We start from the raw sequence: 16,153 nt of genomic DNA on the forward strand, positions 1-16,153 counted from the left end.
CTGTAAGCTGAATTTTGCATGTCAGAAACGTCAGTAACTCATCGTATCACTCTGTATTACACTTGCTATGATTCTTCCATTTCATTGAATGATCACCCTAAACAACCCATAATTAAACTAATAGAATATATTAATGAATATTATGAAATATCTTATTGTTATTTTTACCTTAAATGCTTTAAAAATGTATGGGAGAATTTGCGCAAAGTTGGGGAGTCCCTGTACTTAAAAATCTGCAGTTAGTGGAAATGTGAACAAACTTGTGATCCTGGCTGGTTCCAAATTGTGAAGGATGAGATTACTCTACTCTAAGTCAAACATTTGTGGAGAGAGAAACAATTAATGTTTTTGATCAGTGACCCTGTATTAAAACCAGGTTTTAATGATGTTTTAAAGGAACACATGGTAAATGGGGGGAATTCCAGAGTTTAGGGCTTCAACTTATTGACCTGGTTAACAAATTTGCTGAGCAACAAGACAAAGGTGGGCAGAAGGGTATTTTCTCCAAATGATGCAGTTGCCACAGTTTAAAATCATGGATTGGAGGAGTGAAGCTTGCATTTCAAAATTTCCATCTTCATGTTTTCATCTCAGTGGCTTCAACCCCACTTTACTTCTGTAACCCCCACAATACTATTTATTCCTCCAGTCCTCTATAATCAGTTTCCTTTGCAGCACCACTACTGCCTGTGTCTTTCTGTTTCTGGCAGAAAAATCAAAAAAAAGAAAACTGCAGATGCTGGAAATCTGAAATAAACCAGAAAATGCAGTAAGTACTCAGCGGGAGAGGGAGACTTTGTGGAAAGAGACACAGTTAACGTTTCACATTGGAGATTCCTGGTCAGAACTGGGAAAGAGAAAACAAATTAGTTTTCATTTGTAGAGGAGGGATAGGTAGAACAAAGGAAATATCCCCGAAAGGATGAGACCAGCTGGGTTGAAGTGGTGGTTAGAAGGATGTAATGCTTTGTTGTCTGTATTGTGTGTTGCTACTAGCAGGGCTGTGCCCAGCAGGTTTGGCTTTGCTAATGGATAGAAGAATGGCCAAGATTACAGATGGGTGATTGGCAGATCTGGTCAGTTTTGATTCAGACAGAAAGAGTGAGTTATCTAAAGTTGGAGAATTGAACATCGAATCCTGAAGGCTTCAGTGTGACCAGACAGAAGATGAGGTGTTGTTCATCAAGTTTGTGTTGGGGCTTGTGGCAGTGCAGGAGAGAACAATCTAATAATCAGAGTGGGATGGGGAATTAAAGTGGCAGGCAATGGGAAGCAAAGGGCATTTCCTTCCTTTTCATATCCTTGTGACAAACCCTCTCTAATTACTTCACTTGACTTTGGCTTAGTATTTATTTTTAACCTTTAAAGTACTTCACAATATTTCTGCTTCTTTACATCGATTGATAGAAAATAGGAGCAGGCAATTCAGCACTACATGCTTGCTCCATCCTTCTATGCAATCATTGCTAAACCTCAATATCCCATTGCTCTTCTCTCCCCTTAGTACTTTTTTGTGTCTAGAAATCTGTCAGTATCCATTCTTATATTCTGTAGTAGAGAATTCCAGATTCACCATCTGGGTGAGGAAATTTTCCCTCATTTCAATCTTAAATGTGTTGCCCCTGGTCCTGGAACACTCTCTTCCTGTTTGCTGCACTGGCTCAATGGCAAGTATATTCTTTCTTGTGTCAGGAGACCAATAATGCACACATTCTCCAGTGTGGTCTCACCACAGCCCTGCATACTTGTAATAAAACTTCCTTGATCCTGTACTTGTACCAGAAGTCTCTTTGTACATCAACATTTTAAGTAATAGCCAAACTTAAGTAATTTTCTGCCTTTAGTCATGGAGTTATACACCACGGGAACAGGCCCTTTGGCCCAACTTGTCCATGCCAACCAAGTTGCCTACCTGAGCTCCTCCCTTTTAGCCTGTGTTTGGCCCATATCCCTCTAAACCTTTCCTATCCATGTATCTGTCCAAATGTTTTTGAACATTGTAACTGTACCCACTTCTACCACTTCCTCTGGCGGCTCATTCCACATATCTGCTGTGTGGAGGGAGAAGTTGTTCCTCGGGTCCCCTTTAAGTCTTTCCCCTCTCACCCCTAACCTATGCCATCTAGATTTAGATTCCCCTACCCCGGGGAAAAAGACTGACCATCCACTTATCTATGCCCCACATGATTTTATATACTTCTAAGGTCACCCCTCAGCCTCCTACACTCCAGGAAAAGCGGCCCCAGCTTCTCTTCATAACTCATGCCCCAGTAACATCCCTTTTTCTCTTTTTCTTACCAAAATAAGTAACTTCACTTTTATGCTGCAGCTGAGAAGTTTCTCACCTGCTCAATCTGTCTGAATTGCCTTGAATCCTCTGCATGCTCACAATTTCACCCAGTTTAGTGTCATTGACAGACTGAGAGCATGGGAAAATTCCACTTGACAAAACCTACATTCTGCTTTAACATATTTTCTGTGAAAAGCAGCAAATGCTGGGGACGCAGCAGGTCAGGCAGCATCCATGAAGAGAGAAAGTGTTTCAAGTCAATGAGAAAAAAAGGTGTGTTTTAAATTGCAAAGTGGGGGAATGGTGGAGGAAACCAAAGGAATGACTTTTAAGATGCGAGTCAAGGTTGTCCAGATGGGACAATTGCTTTTGCTGTCATCTAAGAGGGGAATGAATGTTGATTAATGATTGGTCTATCTGAAGGAGGTATAAATAGAGGGACAAGGGCAGTTGGGAAAAGAAGCATCATGCTGGACCTGTGAAATGCAGAACAAGGTAGTTGTTGGAGATCTCTAATAAAAAAAGATCTAGAAATATTCTGAAATAGGATCTATGAGCATTTAGAGAATCATGGACTGATTAGGGACAGCCAGCATAGCTTTGTGAAAGGAAGATCATGTCTCACAAGCCTGATAGGGTTCATTGAGGAGGGTAGTGCAGTAGATGTGGTTTACATGGATTTTAGTAAGGCGTTTGACAAGGTTCCACATGGTAGGCTTCTTCAGAAGGTCAGAGGGCATGGAATCCAGGGAGGCTTGGCCGTGTGGATTCAGAATTGGCTTGCCTGCAGAAAGCAGGGTTGTGGTGGAGGGAGTGCATTCAGATTGGAGGGCTGTGACTAGTGGTGTCCCACAAGGATCGGTTCTGGGACCTATACTTTCCGTAATATTTATTAATGACTTGGATGAGGGGGTAGAAGGGTGGGTTAGCAAGTTTGCAGACGACACAAAGGTCGGTGGTGTTGTGGACAGTATGGACGACTGTCGAAGATTGCAGAAGGATAGAAACATAGAAAACCTACAGCACAATTCAGGCCCTTTGGCCCACAAAGCTGTGCCAAACATGTCCCTATCTTATAAATTACTAGGCTTACCCATAGCCCTCTATTTTACTCAGCTCCATGTACCTATCCAAAAGTATCTTAAGACCCTATTGTATCCACCTCCACCACCGTTGCCGGTAGCCCATTCCACGTACTCACCACTCTGAGTAAGAAAACTTACCCCTGACATCTCCCCTATACCTACTCCCCAGCACCTTAAACCTATGTCCTCTTGTGGCCACCATTTCAGCCCTGGGGAAAAGCATCTGACTATCCACTTAATCAATGCCTCTCATCATCTTATGCACCTCTGTCAGGTCCCCCCTCATCCTCCATTGCTCCAAGGAGAAAAGGCCGAGTTCCCTCAACCTGCTTTCATAAGGCATGCTCCACATTCCAGGCAGCATCCTTGTAAATCTCCTCTGTACCCTTTCTATGGCTTCCACATCCTTCCTGTAGTGAGGTGACCAGAACTGAGCACAGTACTCTGTGGGGTCTGACCAGGGTCCTATACAGCTGCAACAATACCTCTCCGCTCCTAAATTCAATTCCACGATTGATGAAGGACAATACACCATATGCCTTCTTAACCACAGTTAACCGGTGCAGCTGCTTTGAGCGTCCTTTGGACTCGGACCCCAAAATCCCCCTGATCCTCCACACTGCTAATTAATACTATTATTAATCCTAGCATTAATACTATACTCTGCCATCCTATTTGACCTACCAAAGTGAACCACTTCACACTTATCTGGGTTGAACTGCATCTGCCACTTCTCAGCCCAACTTTGCATCCCATCTATGTCCCGCTGTAACCTCTGACAGCCCTCCATACTATCCACAATGCATCCAACCTTTGTGTCATCCGCAAGCTTACTAACCTGTCCCTCCACTTCCTCATCCAGGTCGTTAATAAAAATCACAAAGGGTAAAGGTCCCAGAACAGATCCCTGAGGTACACCACTGGTCACTGACCTCCATGCAGAATACGACCCTTCAACAACCACTCTTTGCCTTCTGTGGGCCAGCCAGTTCTGGATCCACACTGCAATGTCCCCTTGGATGCCATGCCTCCTTACTTTCTCAGTAAGCTTTGCACGTGGTACCTTATCAAACGCCTTGCTGAAATCCATATACACTATATCTACTGCCCTCCCTTCATCAATGTGCTTAGTCACATCCTCAAAAAATTCAATCAGGTTCGTAAGGCAGGACCTACCTCTCCAAATGTTCATAAATCCTGCCTCTCAGGATCTTCTCCATCAGTTTACCAACCACTGAGGTAAGACTCACTGGTCTATAATTTCCCGGGCTATCTCCACTCCCTTTCTTGAATAAGGGAACAACATCCACAACCCTCCAATCTTCTGGAACTTCTCCCGTCTCCATGGATGATGCAAAGATCATCGTCAGAGGCTCTGCAATCTCCTCCCTCGCCTCCCACAGCAGCCTGGGGTACATCTCATCCGGTCCCGGCGACTTATCCAACTTGATGCTTTTCAAAAGTTTCAGCACCTCCTCTTTCCTAATATCTACATGCTCAAGCTTTTCAGCCAGCTGCAAGTCCCCACTACAATCCCCCAGATCTTTTTCCATAGTGAATACTGACGTAAAGTATTCATTAAGTACCTCTGCTATTTCTTCCAGATCCATACACACTTTCCCACTGCTGCACTTGATAGGCCCTATTCTTTCACATCTTATCCCCTTGCTCTTCACATACTTGTAGAATGCCTTGTGATTTTCCTTAATCCTGCCTGCCAAGGCCTTCTCATGTCCCCTTCTGACTCTCCTAATTTCCTTCTTAAGCTCCTTCCTGTTAGCCTTATACTCTTCCAGATCTCTAACGTTACCTAGCTCTCTGTACCTTTTGTAAGCTTTTCTTTTCCTTTTGACCAGATTTATTTATAGCCTTTGTACATCATGGTTCCTGTATCCTCTTGTGACTCCCCAGTCTCATTGGAACATTCCTATGCAGAACTCCACACAAATATTCCCTGAATATTTGCCACATTTCTTCCGTACTTTTCCCTGAGAACATTTGTTCCCAATTTAAGCTTCCAATTTCCTGCCTGAGAGCCTCATAATTCCTTTTACTCCAACTAAACGTCTTTCTAGTCTGTCTGTTCCTATCTCTCCAACGCTATTGTAAAGGAGGTAGAATTATGATCACTGTCTCCAAAATGTTCTCCTACTGAGAGGTCTGATACCTGACCAGGTTCATTTCCCAATACCAAATCAAGCATAGCCTCTCCTCTTGTAGGCTTATCTACGTATTGTGTCAAGAATACTTCCTGAACACACCTAACAAACTCCACCTCATCTAAACCCCTCACTGTATGGAGATGCCAATCGATGTTTGGGAAATTAAAGTCTCCCATCACAACAACTGTCATTATCACACCTTTCTAGGATCTGCTTCCCTATCTGCTCCTATTGGGCGGCCTATATATAAAAAAAACACCCAGTAAAGTTATTGACCCCTTCCTGTTCCTAACCTCCACCCACAGAGACTCCGTAGACAGTCCCTCCGTGACGTCCACCTTTTCTGCAGCTGTGACACTATCTCTGATCAACAGTGCCACTCCCCCACCTCTTTTGCCTCTGTCCCTGTCCTTTCTGAAACATCTAAAACCCGGCACATCTAAAACCCATTCCATCCCTGAGCCATAGAACAATACAGGCTCTTCGGCCCTCCATGTTGTGCCAACCTTTAAACCTCGCTTAAGACTATCTAAACCCTTCCTCCCACATATCCCCCTATTTTAAATTCCTCCATATGCCTATCTAACAATCTCTTGAACTTGACCAGTGTACCTACCTCCACCACTACCCCAGGCAGCGCATTCCATGCACCAAACACTCTGGGTGAAAAACCGCCCTCTGATATCTCCCTTGAACCTCCCACCCATTACTTTAAAGCCATGCCCTCTTGTATTGAGCATTGGTGCCCTGGGAAAGAAGTGCTGGCTCTCTGCTCTATCTATTCCTCTTAATATTTTGTATACCTCTCATGTCTCCCCTTATCCTCCTCCTCTCCAAAGAGTAAAGCCCTAGCTCCTTTAGTCTCTCCTCATAATCCATACTCTCTAATCCAGGCAGCATCCTAGTAAATCTCCTCTGCACCGTTTCCAACGCCTCCACATCCTTCCTATAATGAGGCAACCAGAACTGGACAGGGTACTCTAAGTGTGGTCTACCCAGAGTTTTGTAGAGCTACATTATTACCTCGCAGCTCTTAAACTCAATCCCACGATTTATGAAAGTTAACATCCCATAGCCATCCAAGTCTCTGTAATGGCCACCACATCGTAGCTCCATATATAGATATTGATAGGATGCAGAGCTGGGCTGAGAAGTGGCAGATGGAGTTCAATTCAGAGAAGCGTGAGGTAGTACACTTTGGAAGGACAAACTCCAAGGCGGAGTACAAGGTCCATGGCAGGATTCTAGGTAGTGTGGAGGAGCAGAGGGATCGGGGGGTTCATATCCACAGATCACTGAAAGTTGCCTCACAGGTGGATAGGGTAGTTAAGAAAGCTTATGGTACTGTAAGAAGGGAAGTGATTGGTGTCAAATGAAAAGTGAACCAGGGAGTCTTAAAGGACATAATCCCTTCAGAATGCTGAATGGGGAGGGGAGGATGTGACTGGTGGTAGAATCCCACTGAGAGTTGTACACAATTTCAAAAACTTTTATTTGTCAGAATATTACAAACTTTCATTTTGGATCAGAAGTGCTTTTTAAGCACATTTTTTTTAAACCATTAATAAAACTGTGTGTAAATTCAGTGTGTTTATTTTCCTTGAGCTCGTTCTTCAGATGGGTGTTCTACACAGTATGGAAAAAGTAAAAACCTGTCTTTTCAATACAAAAGCTGAGTTGTAATTTTATGAAAATCAATAAAATTCTTAATCATAAGGCTGCCAGGGCGATGTGCTGCATGATGCTTTTTAGCTTGCTCCCTGGTGCATGTTCTTTCTCAAACAAGAAATGCTGTGTACTTAAAGTCAAGAGTGTTGGCCCAAGGGGTCTTGCAGTGTGCTGTTCTGTGATTTGTCTTCATGAAAATGGCAACTCATATTTTGTTGCATTTTTTTAATTATTTCTGGTCATTTATATTTTGAATGGAAGTGCAAGGAAGAAGTTCTGATTCTGCTGGACTTCTGCATATTGGTGTAAATGTGAACCTATATCTTCTACTGTGTGAATGGCAAGTTCACAACTTGTGTTCAGTGATATTTTGTTTATCCAAGTGTTTATCTTTGTTTGCATTGCATCTTTCAAACTGCGATGTACACACTTCAACCATAAAACAGTTCGGATATTAAGTTTTTAATTTATTTGCTGTTTTACTCAGAATCAAGGTAGAAATGTATTGCTATTTTAGTAAAGTTACTACTGTAGCCTCTCGAAAGGGCTAATGGCAGGAGAAGGAAGCTTGGATTGCTTCATGCATGGAAAGTGAGAATCAATTGTTTGAACCTCTTCTTTGTCATTGTATGAATGTTTTTCCAGGCATGTTGCTAATATTAGGGTGATATGTTTATTGTTTCATTAATCACAGCTGAATTGTTTTCCTTTCTGGTTGAGTGAAAATATTTTCATTTATCAGCACTGAGAACTAAGCAGCTTCTGTCATTATTTATTTTGACTAGGATATGAATGAGCAATAGGTTGAAAAGGCATCTTTATAACCATAAATTTACATTAAAGGAAAAAGCACCTTTCATGCTTCTGCAGGCATCAGAATAATAATCCTTGGTAATGGGTCTAAGTTCCAAGCGAATAATAAGAACAAGGCTTTGATATTTTAAACAGAATATGAAAAAAGTTTGCAGGTTAATCACTCCTCGTATTTGGTAATACAGTTCTGTTATTTTCCAGCATCGTGCGCATAGTCTTTGTTGATATTGGAAAGAAATCGGCAAATGGACGTTACTAGTATTGTCAGCTCCTCTAATTGCAGCATGTAGGTTGGAGATTCATGCTTTATTGTAGTTTTATCTCTAACCTGCTTGTAGTAAATGGCAGAACTTCAGTGAGCTGACCTGAAAAATAAACTTTAGTATTCATCATTTCCCTTCGATAAATAGTTATAAGGAAGGATCAATCAACTAGCTGTTAATTCAGGGGATTTTTGTTTGATTAACTTTTTTCCCCTTGTTTAAATGTCAAATTAAAATTGATTGTATCTGTTCAACAAGGAAACTGCAATTGGAAATATCAGGAGAGAGGCAGGATGTTTATCCCCATATTGTTTTAGCAAATGCCATCTGTTTTAGCAAAGGTTCCACTTACATGGACTATATTTTCTTTTGCATCCTCTGTCCTTGTGCAACACAACCTTTTGTGTCAGCTGATGTACTAGTTCCTGCAAGCCCTCTCAGACATTGGCCTTCCCTTGTAGTGTGAGATGGTTACATCCAAGTAGTAAAGCCAGCATGCACAGTAATTTGAAAATACGTGGAAGACTTTTCTGCATGTCAGACAATGGCAACTTCACACAAAACAGCCTTTGCACTAAATGCTGCTCCCATTTTGTAGAACTGTGGTCAGGTACAATAGACAGGAGTTTATAAAGGATTTACCATTTGTGGTTTAGTTCTGTAGTTAAAAATGCAGTAGTGCAGTAAACCTTGCAATAAAGGTCTTAACTTGAATTTTTTAGCTGCTTGTTTTAAACTCTTAAATGTTTTGTGTATGTAAACATTAATGAAAAGGTACAAGGCTGTCTGCAGCACTGTAAACGTTGTACCCCCATAAACTCTTATTTTTAAAAACAAATTCTCGAGTCTTTATTTGTTCCTTTTCTGCATTACCTTTCCTTGTATTTCAGGTAGAAGCTTGAGCTGTGACATTAGTTTAATTGTGGAACTGGCAGCAATGGAATAAGCAGCTTTGTTCATTCTTTGCCAATGTTTCTCCAGGAACTCTCACACTTGCTCCTTATACTTTAATATTGTTCCAAGCAGCTGATTCATTTCTAATGGGATGGACACACCCTGCCCATCTGGAACAAGGTGGTATAGGTTGAATTGCTCAATAACTTTGTCTCTGAAATGTGGCTGCTCTGAAGACCATGGATATGCACATCAATGTAGATGTCAAACAGGCTGCTGCTACATTAGTGGTAATCCAAACTAAACTATACTATTCAACACTCTTGCATAAAGTCAAAATTACCCTGCTGATTTGTCAGGTAATATCCAAGGTGTTTATATGCTTTTGTGGCTGTTGAATAGTGAGGGATTTTAATATGATATTGTCCTTCCTCTGACAGGAGCAGCTTGACATTTGGCTGCTTTTATCTGAGTGAATTCTTGAGGTCTGTTGGCCTCTCTTGAATTGCCTGATCTCTCAAGTAAGTCCCTTGACTGCATAGCTAACAACAGCGCATCCCTTCCTGATGAACTTAACGCATTCTATGCACGTTTTGAACAAAAGGGAAATGGATTGTCACCATCCATGCTGACGGCCACCAACGCAGCTGAACCTGTGATCACAATGGAGGATGTAAGATCAGTCTTCCAGAGAGTGAACACGAGGAAAGCACCTGGTCCAGCTGGTGTCCCAGGCCACATGCTCAGATCTTGTGCTAATCAGCTGGCAGAAGTATTTGCAGACATTTTCAACCTCTCCCTGCTTCAATCTTGGGTTCCCTCCTGTTTTAAGAAGACCACTATCACCCCATATCAAAGAAAAGCAAGGTAACATGCCTCGATGACTACTGACCAGTGGCTCTGACATCCACCATCATGAAGTGCTTTGAGAGGTTGGTCATGGCATGCATCAACTCCAGCCTACCAGACAACCTGGACCCATTGCAATTCACCTATCAGCAAAACAGGTCTACAGCAGAGGCCATCTCCCTGGCCCTACACTCAGCTCTGGAGCATCTGGACAGTAAAGACGTTAGACTATTGTTTATTGACTACAGCTCTGCCTTTAATACAATAATCCCAAGCAAGCTTATCACCAAACTCCTGAGACCTAGGACTCAACACCTCCCTCTGTGACTTTCTAACCAACACACCGCAATCAGTGAGGATAGGCAGCAATACCTCCGGCACGATTATTCTCAACACTGGTGCCTCTCAAGGCTGCATCCTCAGCCCTCTACTCCCTATACACTCATGACTTTGTGGCCAGATTCTGCTCTAACTCCATCTACAAGTTTGCAGATGATACCACCGTTGTAGGCCGTATCTCAAACTGCGATGAGTTGGAGTACAGGAAGGAGGTAGAGAGCTTAGTGGAATGGTGTCATGACAACAACCTTTCCCTCAATGTCAACAAAACAAAAAAGCTGGTCATTGACTTCTTGAAAGGGGGTGGTGTACATGCACCTGTCTACATCAATGGTGCTGAGGTCGCAAGGGTTGAGAGCTTCAAGTTCCTAGGAGTGAACATCTCCAACAGCCTGTACTGGTCAAATCACGTAGATGCCATGGCCAAGAAAGCTCACCAGTGCCTTTACTTCCTCAGGAGGGTAAAGAAATTTGGTTTGTCCCCTTTGACTCTCCCCAACTTTTACCGATGCACTATAGAAAGCATCCTATCTGGATGTATCATGGCTTGGTACGGCCACTACTCTGCCCAAGACCTGCAAGGAGCTGCAGAGAGTTGTGGACACAGCCCAGTGCATCATGGACACCAGCCTCCCCTCCTTGGACTCTGTCTTTACCTCTTGTTGTCTTGGTGAAGCAGCCAGCATAATCAAAGACCCCACCCACCCAGGACATTCTCTCTTCTCTCCTCTTCCATCAGGTAGAAGATACAGGAGCCTGATGGCACATACCACCAGACTTAAGGTCAGCTTCTACCCCACTGTGATAAGACTTTTGAACAGTTCCCTTATACAATAAGATGGACTATGACCTCATGATCTACCTTGTTGTGACCTTTCACCTTATTGCACTGCACTTTCTCTGTAGCTGTGACACTTTGTACTGTTACTGTTTTTACCTGTACTACATCAATGCACTTTGTACTAACTCAATGTAACTGCACTGTGTAATGAATTGACCTGTACGATCAGTTTGTAAGACAAGCTTTTCATTGTACCTCGGTACAAGTGACAATAATAAACCAATACCAATACCAGTCCTCTGATACTTAAATTCATAGAGTTGTACAGCATGGAAACAAGCCCTTCAGCCCAAATCATCCATGCTGACCAAGGTCTCTTCCTGAGCTAGTCCCATTTGCCTGCATTTAGCCTGTATCCCCCTAAATCTTTCCTATCCATGTACCTGTCCAAATGTCTTTTAAATTATGTAATTGTACCACTTCCTATCGTATAGTGATCAGAACTGAATATAGTCATTCAGGTGCTGTCTCACCAACATCCCTCAGGACTGCCAACACCTCTTTCATAACGTCAATATGTTTCAGGCAATCACTGTTCTCTGCCCTGAATTCCCTAGTTTCTTAAATTTTATTTTTTTTAATTTTAAGTTTAAAATTTAAATTAAATTTTAAATTTTATTTACAGCATGGTAACAGGCCCTTTCGACCCAATGAGTCCACACCACCCATTTTAAAACCAAATTAACCTACCCGTACATCTTTGGAATGTGGGGAGAAAACTGGAGCACCCGGAGGAAACCCACACAGACGTGGGAGAACGTACAAACTCCTTACAGACAGTGACAGGAATCGAACCCTGATTGCTGGCGCTGTAATAGCGTTGCACTAACTGCTACGCTACTGTGCTTCTTTATAGTAAATATAACCAAGAAGTATTCATTTAACATCTCTCCTATCTCCTGTGGCTCCACACAAACAGCCACATTGATCCTTAAGGGGACATATTCTCTCCCAAGTTACCCTTTTGCAGTTAATATACTTACAGAATCTCTTGGAATTCTCCTTTTAACCTTGTCTGCCGGAGATGTCTCATGCCCCCTTTCTGCCCTCCTGATTTCCCTCAAGTTTACTCCTCCATCCCTTCTACTTGATCCCAGCTGCCTATACCTGACACATGCCTCTGTTTTACTGACCAGAGCCTCAATGTTGCTCATCAGCCAGGGTTCCCTAATGCTGCCAGCCTTGCCCTTCACTCTTAACAGGGAGAGTTCAGGGCCAACTTATCCCTATTTCACCATTGAAAGAATCCCAATTGCCAGATGTCCCTTTACCTGCTAACACCCTGTCCCAATTGACCTTTGTAAGTTCCTGTTTATGCTATTAAAATTACCCTTGCTCCTATTTAGAACTTTAACTTGTGGACCAGGCCTATCTTGTTCCATAACTATTTTAAAACCAATAGAATAGTGGTCACTGTTCCCTAAGTGCTCTCTCCCACTGACACCTCAGCCACTTGCCCTGCCTCACTGCCCAAAAGGAAGTTTACTGATGCCCCCTCTCTAGTTGGGTCATCTGCACATGCCTGAGAAAACTTTCCTGGACATACTTAACAAATTCTGCCTCATCTAATCTTTAGCACTATGGTGGTCCTAGTCAATATTAGGGAAGTTAAAATCACCTGCTTATTACATTCCTGTTATGGGTTCGTCTGAGTTCATTGGAAGTATGGAACTATTTGGTGGATCTGGTAAGAAGTAACCAATTTAGTTTTGGGAATTGTGGCATAAGAAACTACATTGATTCTTAGAACTATAGAACAATACGGCACAATAGAGGCCCTTCGGCCCACCATGTTGTGCCGCCCTTCAAACCACACCTTAGACTATCTAACCCCTTCCTCCCACATATCCCTCTATCTTAAATTCCTCCATATGCTTATCTAACAATCTCTTGAACTTGACCAGTGTACCTACCTCCACCACTACCCCAGGCAGGGCATTCCATGCACCAAACACTCTGAGTGAAAAAACCTCCCTCTGATATCTCCCTTGAACCTCCCACCCATTACTTTAAAGCCGTGCCCTCTTGTATTGAGCACTGGTGCCCTGGGAAAGAGGCGCTGGCTGTCCACTCTATCTATTCCTCTCAATATCTTGTATACCTCTATCATGTCTCCCGTCATCCTCCTCCTCTCCAAAGAGTAAAGCCCTAGCTCCTTTAGTGTAGACAACATTCGCCACCCTCCAATCCTCCGGTACCATCCCCATGGACAACGAGGACTCGGATCCTAACCAACGGTTCAGCAGTCTCCTCCCTCGCCTCATGAAGCAGCCTGGGGAATATTCTGTCAGGCCCGGGGACTTATCTGTCCTAATATTTTCTAACAACTCCAACACACCCTCTCTCTTGATATCTACATACTCTGGAACATTACCCTTACCAACACTGTCCTCAGCATCATCAAGACCCCTCTCCTTGGTGAATACTGAAGAGAAGTATTCATTTGAGAACCTCACCCACTTCCACAGCTTCCAGGCACATCCTCCCACCTTTGTCTTTAATCGGACCTACCTTTACCCTAGTCATCCTGCTCTTCATGTATGAGAAAAAAGCTTTGGGATTCTCCTTAACCCTACTCACCAAAGCCTTTTCATGTCCCCTTCTCGCTCTCCTCAGCCCTTTCTTAAGTTCCTTCCTTACTATATATTCCTCACAAGCCCTGTCCGATCCTTGCTGCTTACACCTTATGTATGCTGCCGCCTTCTTCCTTAATAGTTGTTCCACCTCTCTCGTCACCCACGGTTCCTTCACCCTACCATTCCTTCTCTGCCTCACCGGGACAAATTTATCTCTAACATCCTGCAAAAGATCTCTGAACATCGACCACATCTTCATAGTACATTTTCTGCAAAAATGTCATCCCAATTTACACTCTCAAGTTCTCGCCTTATAGCCTCATAATTTGCCTTTCCCCAATTAAATATCGTCCCGTCCTCTTTGCTCCTATCCCTATCCGTGACAATGCTAAAGGTTATGGAGCAACGGTCACTGTCCCCCAAATGCTCGCCCACCGATAGATCTGTCACCTGTCCCGGTTCATTACCTAAAACTAGATCTAATATGGCATTCCCTCTAGTCAGCCTGTCAACATACTGTGTCAGGAATCTGTCCTGGGCACACTTAACAAACTCCTCCCCATCTAAACCTTTGGCACTAAGCAGGTGCCAATCAATATTTGGAAAGTTGAAGTCTCCCATTATAATAACCCTGTTATTTTAGCATCTTTCCAAAAACTGCCTCCCAGTCTGCTCCTCAGTATCCCTACTGCTACCAGGAGGCCTATAGAATACTCCCGGGAGGGTAACTGCTCCTTTCTTGTTCCTAACTTCTACCCATATTGACTCTAGAGGGGATCCTTCTACATTATTTACCCTTTCTGCAGCTGTAACAGTGTCCCTGAGCAATATTGCCACCCCTCCTCCTCTTCTTCCCCCTCCCATCCCTTTTAAAACACTGAAAACCAGGAATATTCAATATCCATTCCTGCCCTGATGTCAACTATGTCTCTGTAATAGCCACAATATTGTAGTCCCATGTACTTATCCAAGCTCTCAGTTCATCTCCCTTATTCCTGATGCTTCTTGCATTTAAGTAAATGCACTTTAGCCCATCCACCTCACTACTTTTATAGCCTGTACTCTGCTTCTCCTTCCTCAAAGCCTCTCTACCTGTCAGATCTGACTTTTCCCCATCCCCTTCTTCCACTGACCTACTCCTCCGGTTCCCTTCCCCCTTGCAATCTAGTTTAAACCCTCCTGAACCACCCTAGCTTAATTTAAGGAAAGTAGTAATGGCAACAATTAATGTAATTGTCCTGTCTCTACCATTCCTTTATCTGTACAGTTCAATAAATTACATAGCCTATGTCTCTATGATGTGTTCATTCATCTGCCTCCTGAACACCAATACATCACATTGCAGTTGGCCAGGACACAGTCGGTACTCAGTCCTGTGAATTGTTGCAGATAACACGCAGGTAAAATGTATCCTGCTGGAGTATGCTTAGCTAATAGATGTACCATTGACCCGTTAGGGAAGATTATAATGGCAATTCATTTTTAAAAATACAATGAAAGACAGTCACCAGTTGGGTTGCACTATTTCAAGAGCCGCTTATTGAGTTCTACTGAAGTCTGACCACTGTCATTAGTAGGTGTTGAAGTGACTTGTGGGCAAAAACTGCTAATGGAATTGAGGAGATTTTCTTGTCCAGTACTTTCCTAATTTTCAGAAAGTGTGTGTGGGAAGATAGCTTTGCTATTGTTAGTGCAAGCATTGTTTACTTGGATCTTGTTTGGGGAGAGAAGTGTCCAGGTTATATGTTGTCTGTTATTTTTGGAGGCTGTGGCAAAATGAAGGACCTTTGGAAAATCCCATGAAGGCCTTTCTAATGCTTTTCAACCCACATACAAGGTCCATGTTTCTCTTCATTTAATTTGCAATTCCTTCACTAACCAAGATTAAAATAATCCTTACTTATCACCTGTAAATTTTGCATGGGTTTCTTAATTAAGCTCATTAAACTATCATTCATTCCTATGGGCACACCACTTAGTGCTTCCCTTCCCCCGTGTCAGTTTCCATTAGTACCCACCACTTGTAGACTTACAGACCTCTACTTGCACATTTACATTTGAGAAGCCTGTTATGAACCTTCTAGAAGTATCAGCACCCCAGGTCTACTCGGGCATCCCTCTTTAGAGGATTGAGTTGGTTAGGATATTCCCTTCAAGAACTCATACTGACTGCCTGAGTTCTGTATTGTTGAATTGCTATAACTTAGGTGATGTTTAAGTTTACTGATCAATATGAGGGTGATGTCTGTGGCCCTTTGGCCAATAGGCATATAGAGTCATCACTAACACATCAAGTAGATTTTAAATGGGCACAATGTTTAGTTCTTCGAGTGCATCCCTTGCGATATTATGACAATGCTCCTGGTGCATGAT

The 16,153-nt window shown here is 42.8% G+C and overlaps 1 protein-coding gene across 1 annotated transcript in view; it reads left to right on the forward strand.

The window, feature by feature from the left end:
* sms (spermine synthase) overlaps positions 1–9,112 on the forward strand; it is a 56,643-nt gene extending 47,531 nt beyond the window's left edge. Inside the window, exon 11 of the mRNA XM_052014670.1 lies at positions 7,155–9,112. Coding sequence (XP_051870630.1) covers positions 7,155–7,185 — 31 coding nt within the window. The 3' untranslated portion in view covers positions 7,186–9,112. The remainder of the gene's footprint in view (positions 1–7,154) is intronic.
* The last annotated feature ends 7,041 nt before the right edge of the window (positions 9,113–16,153 follow it).

The sequence above is a fragment of the Pristis pectinata genome, chromosome 4 (genome assembly GCF_009764475.1).
Source record: "Pristis pectinata isolate sPriPec2 chromosome 4, sPriPec2.1.pri, whole genome shotgun sequence".
Classification (NCBI taxonomy): Eukaryota; Metazoa; Chordata; class Chondrichthyes; order Rhinopristiformes; family Pristidae; genus Pristis; species Pristis pectinata.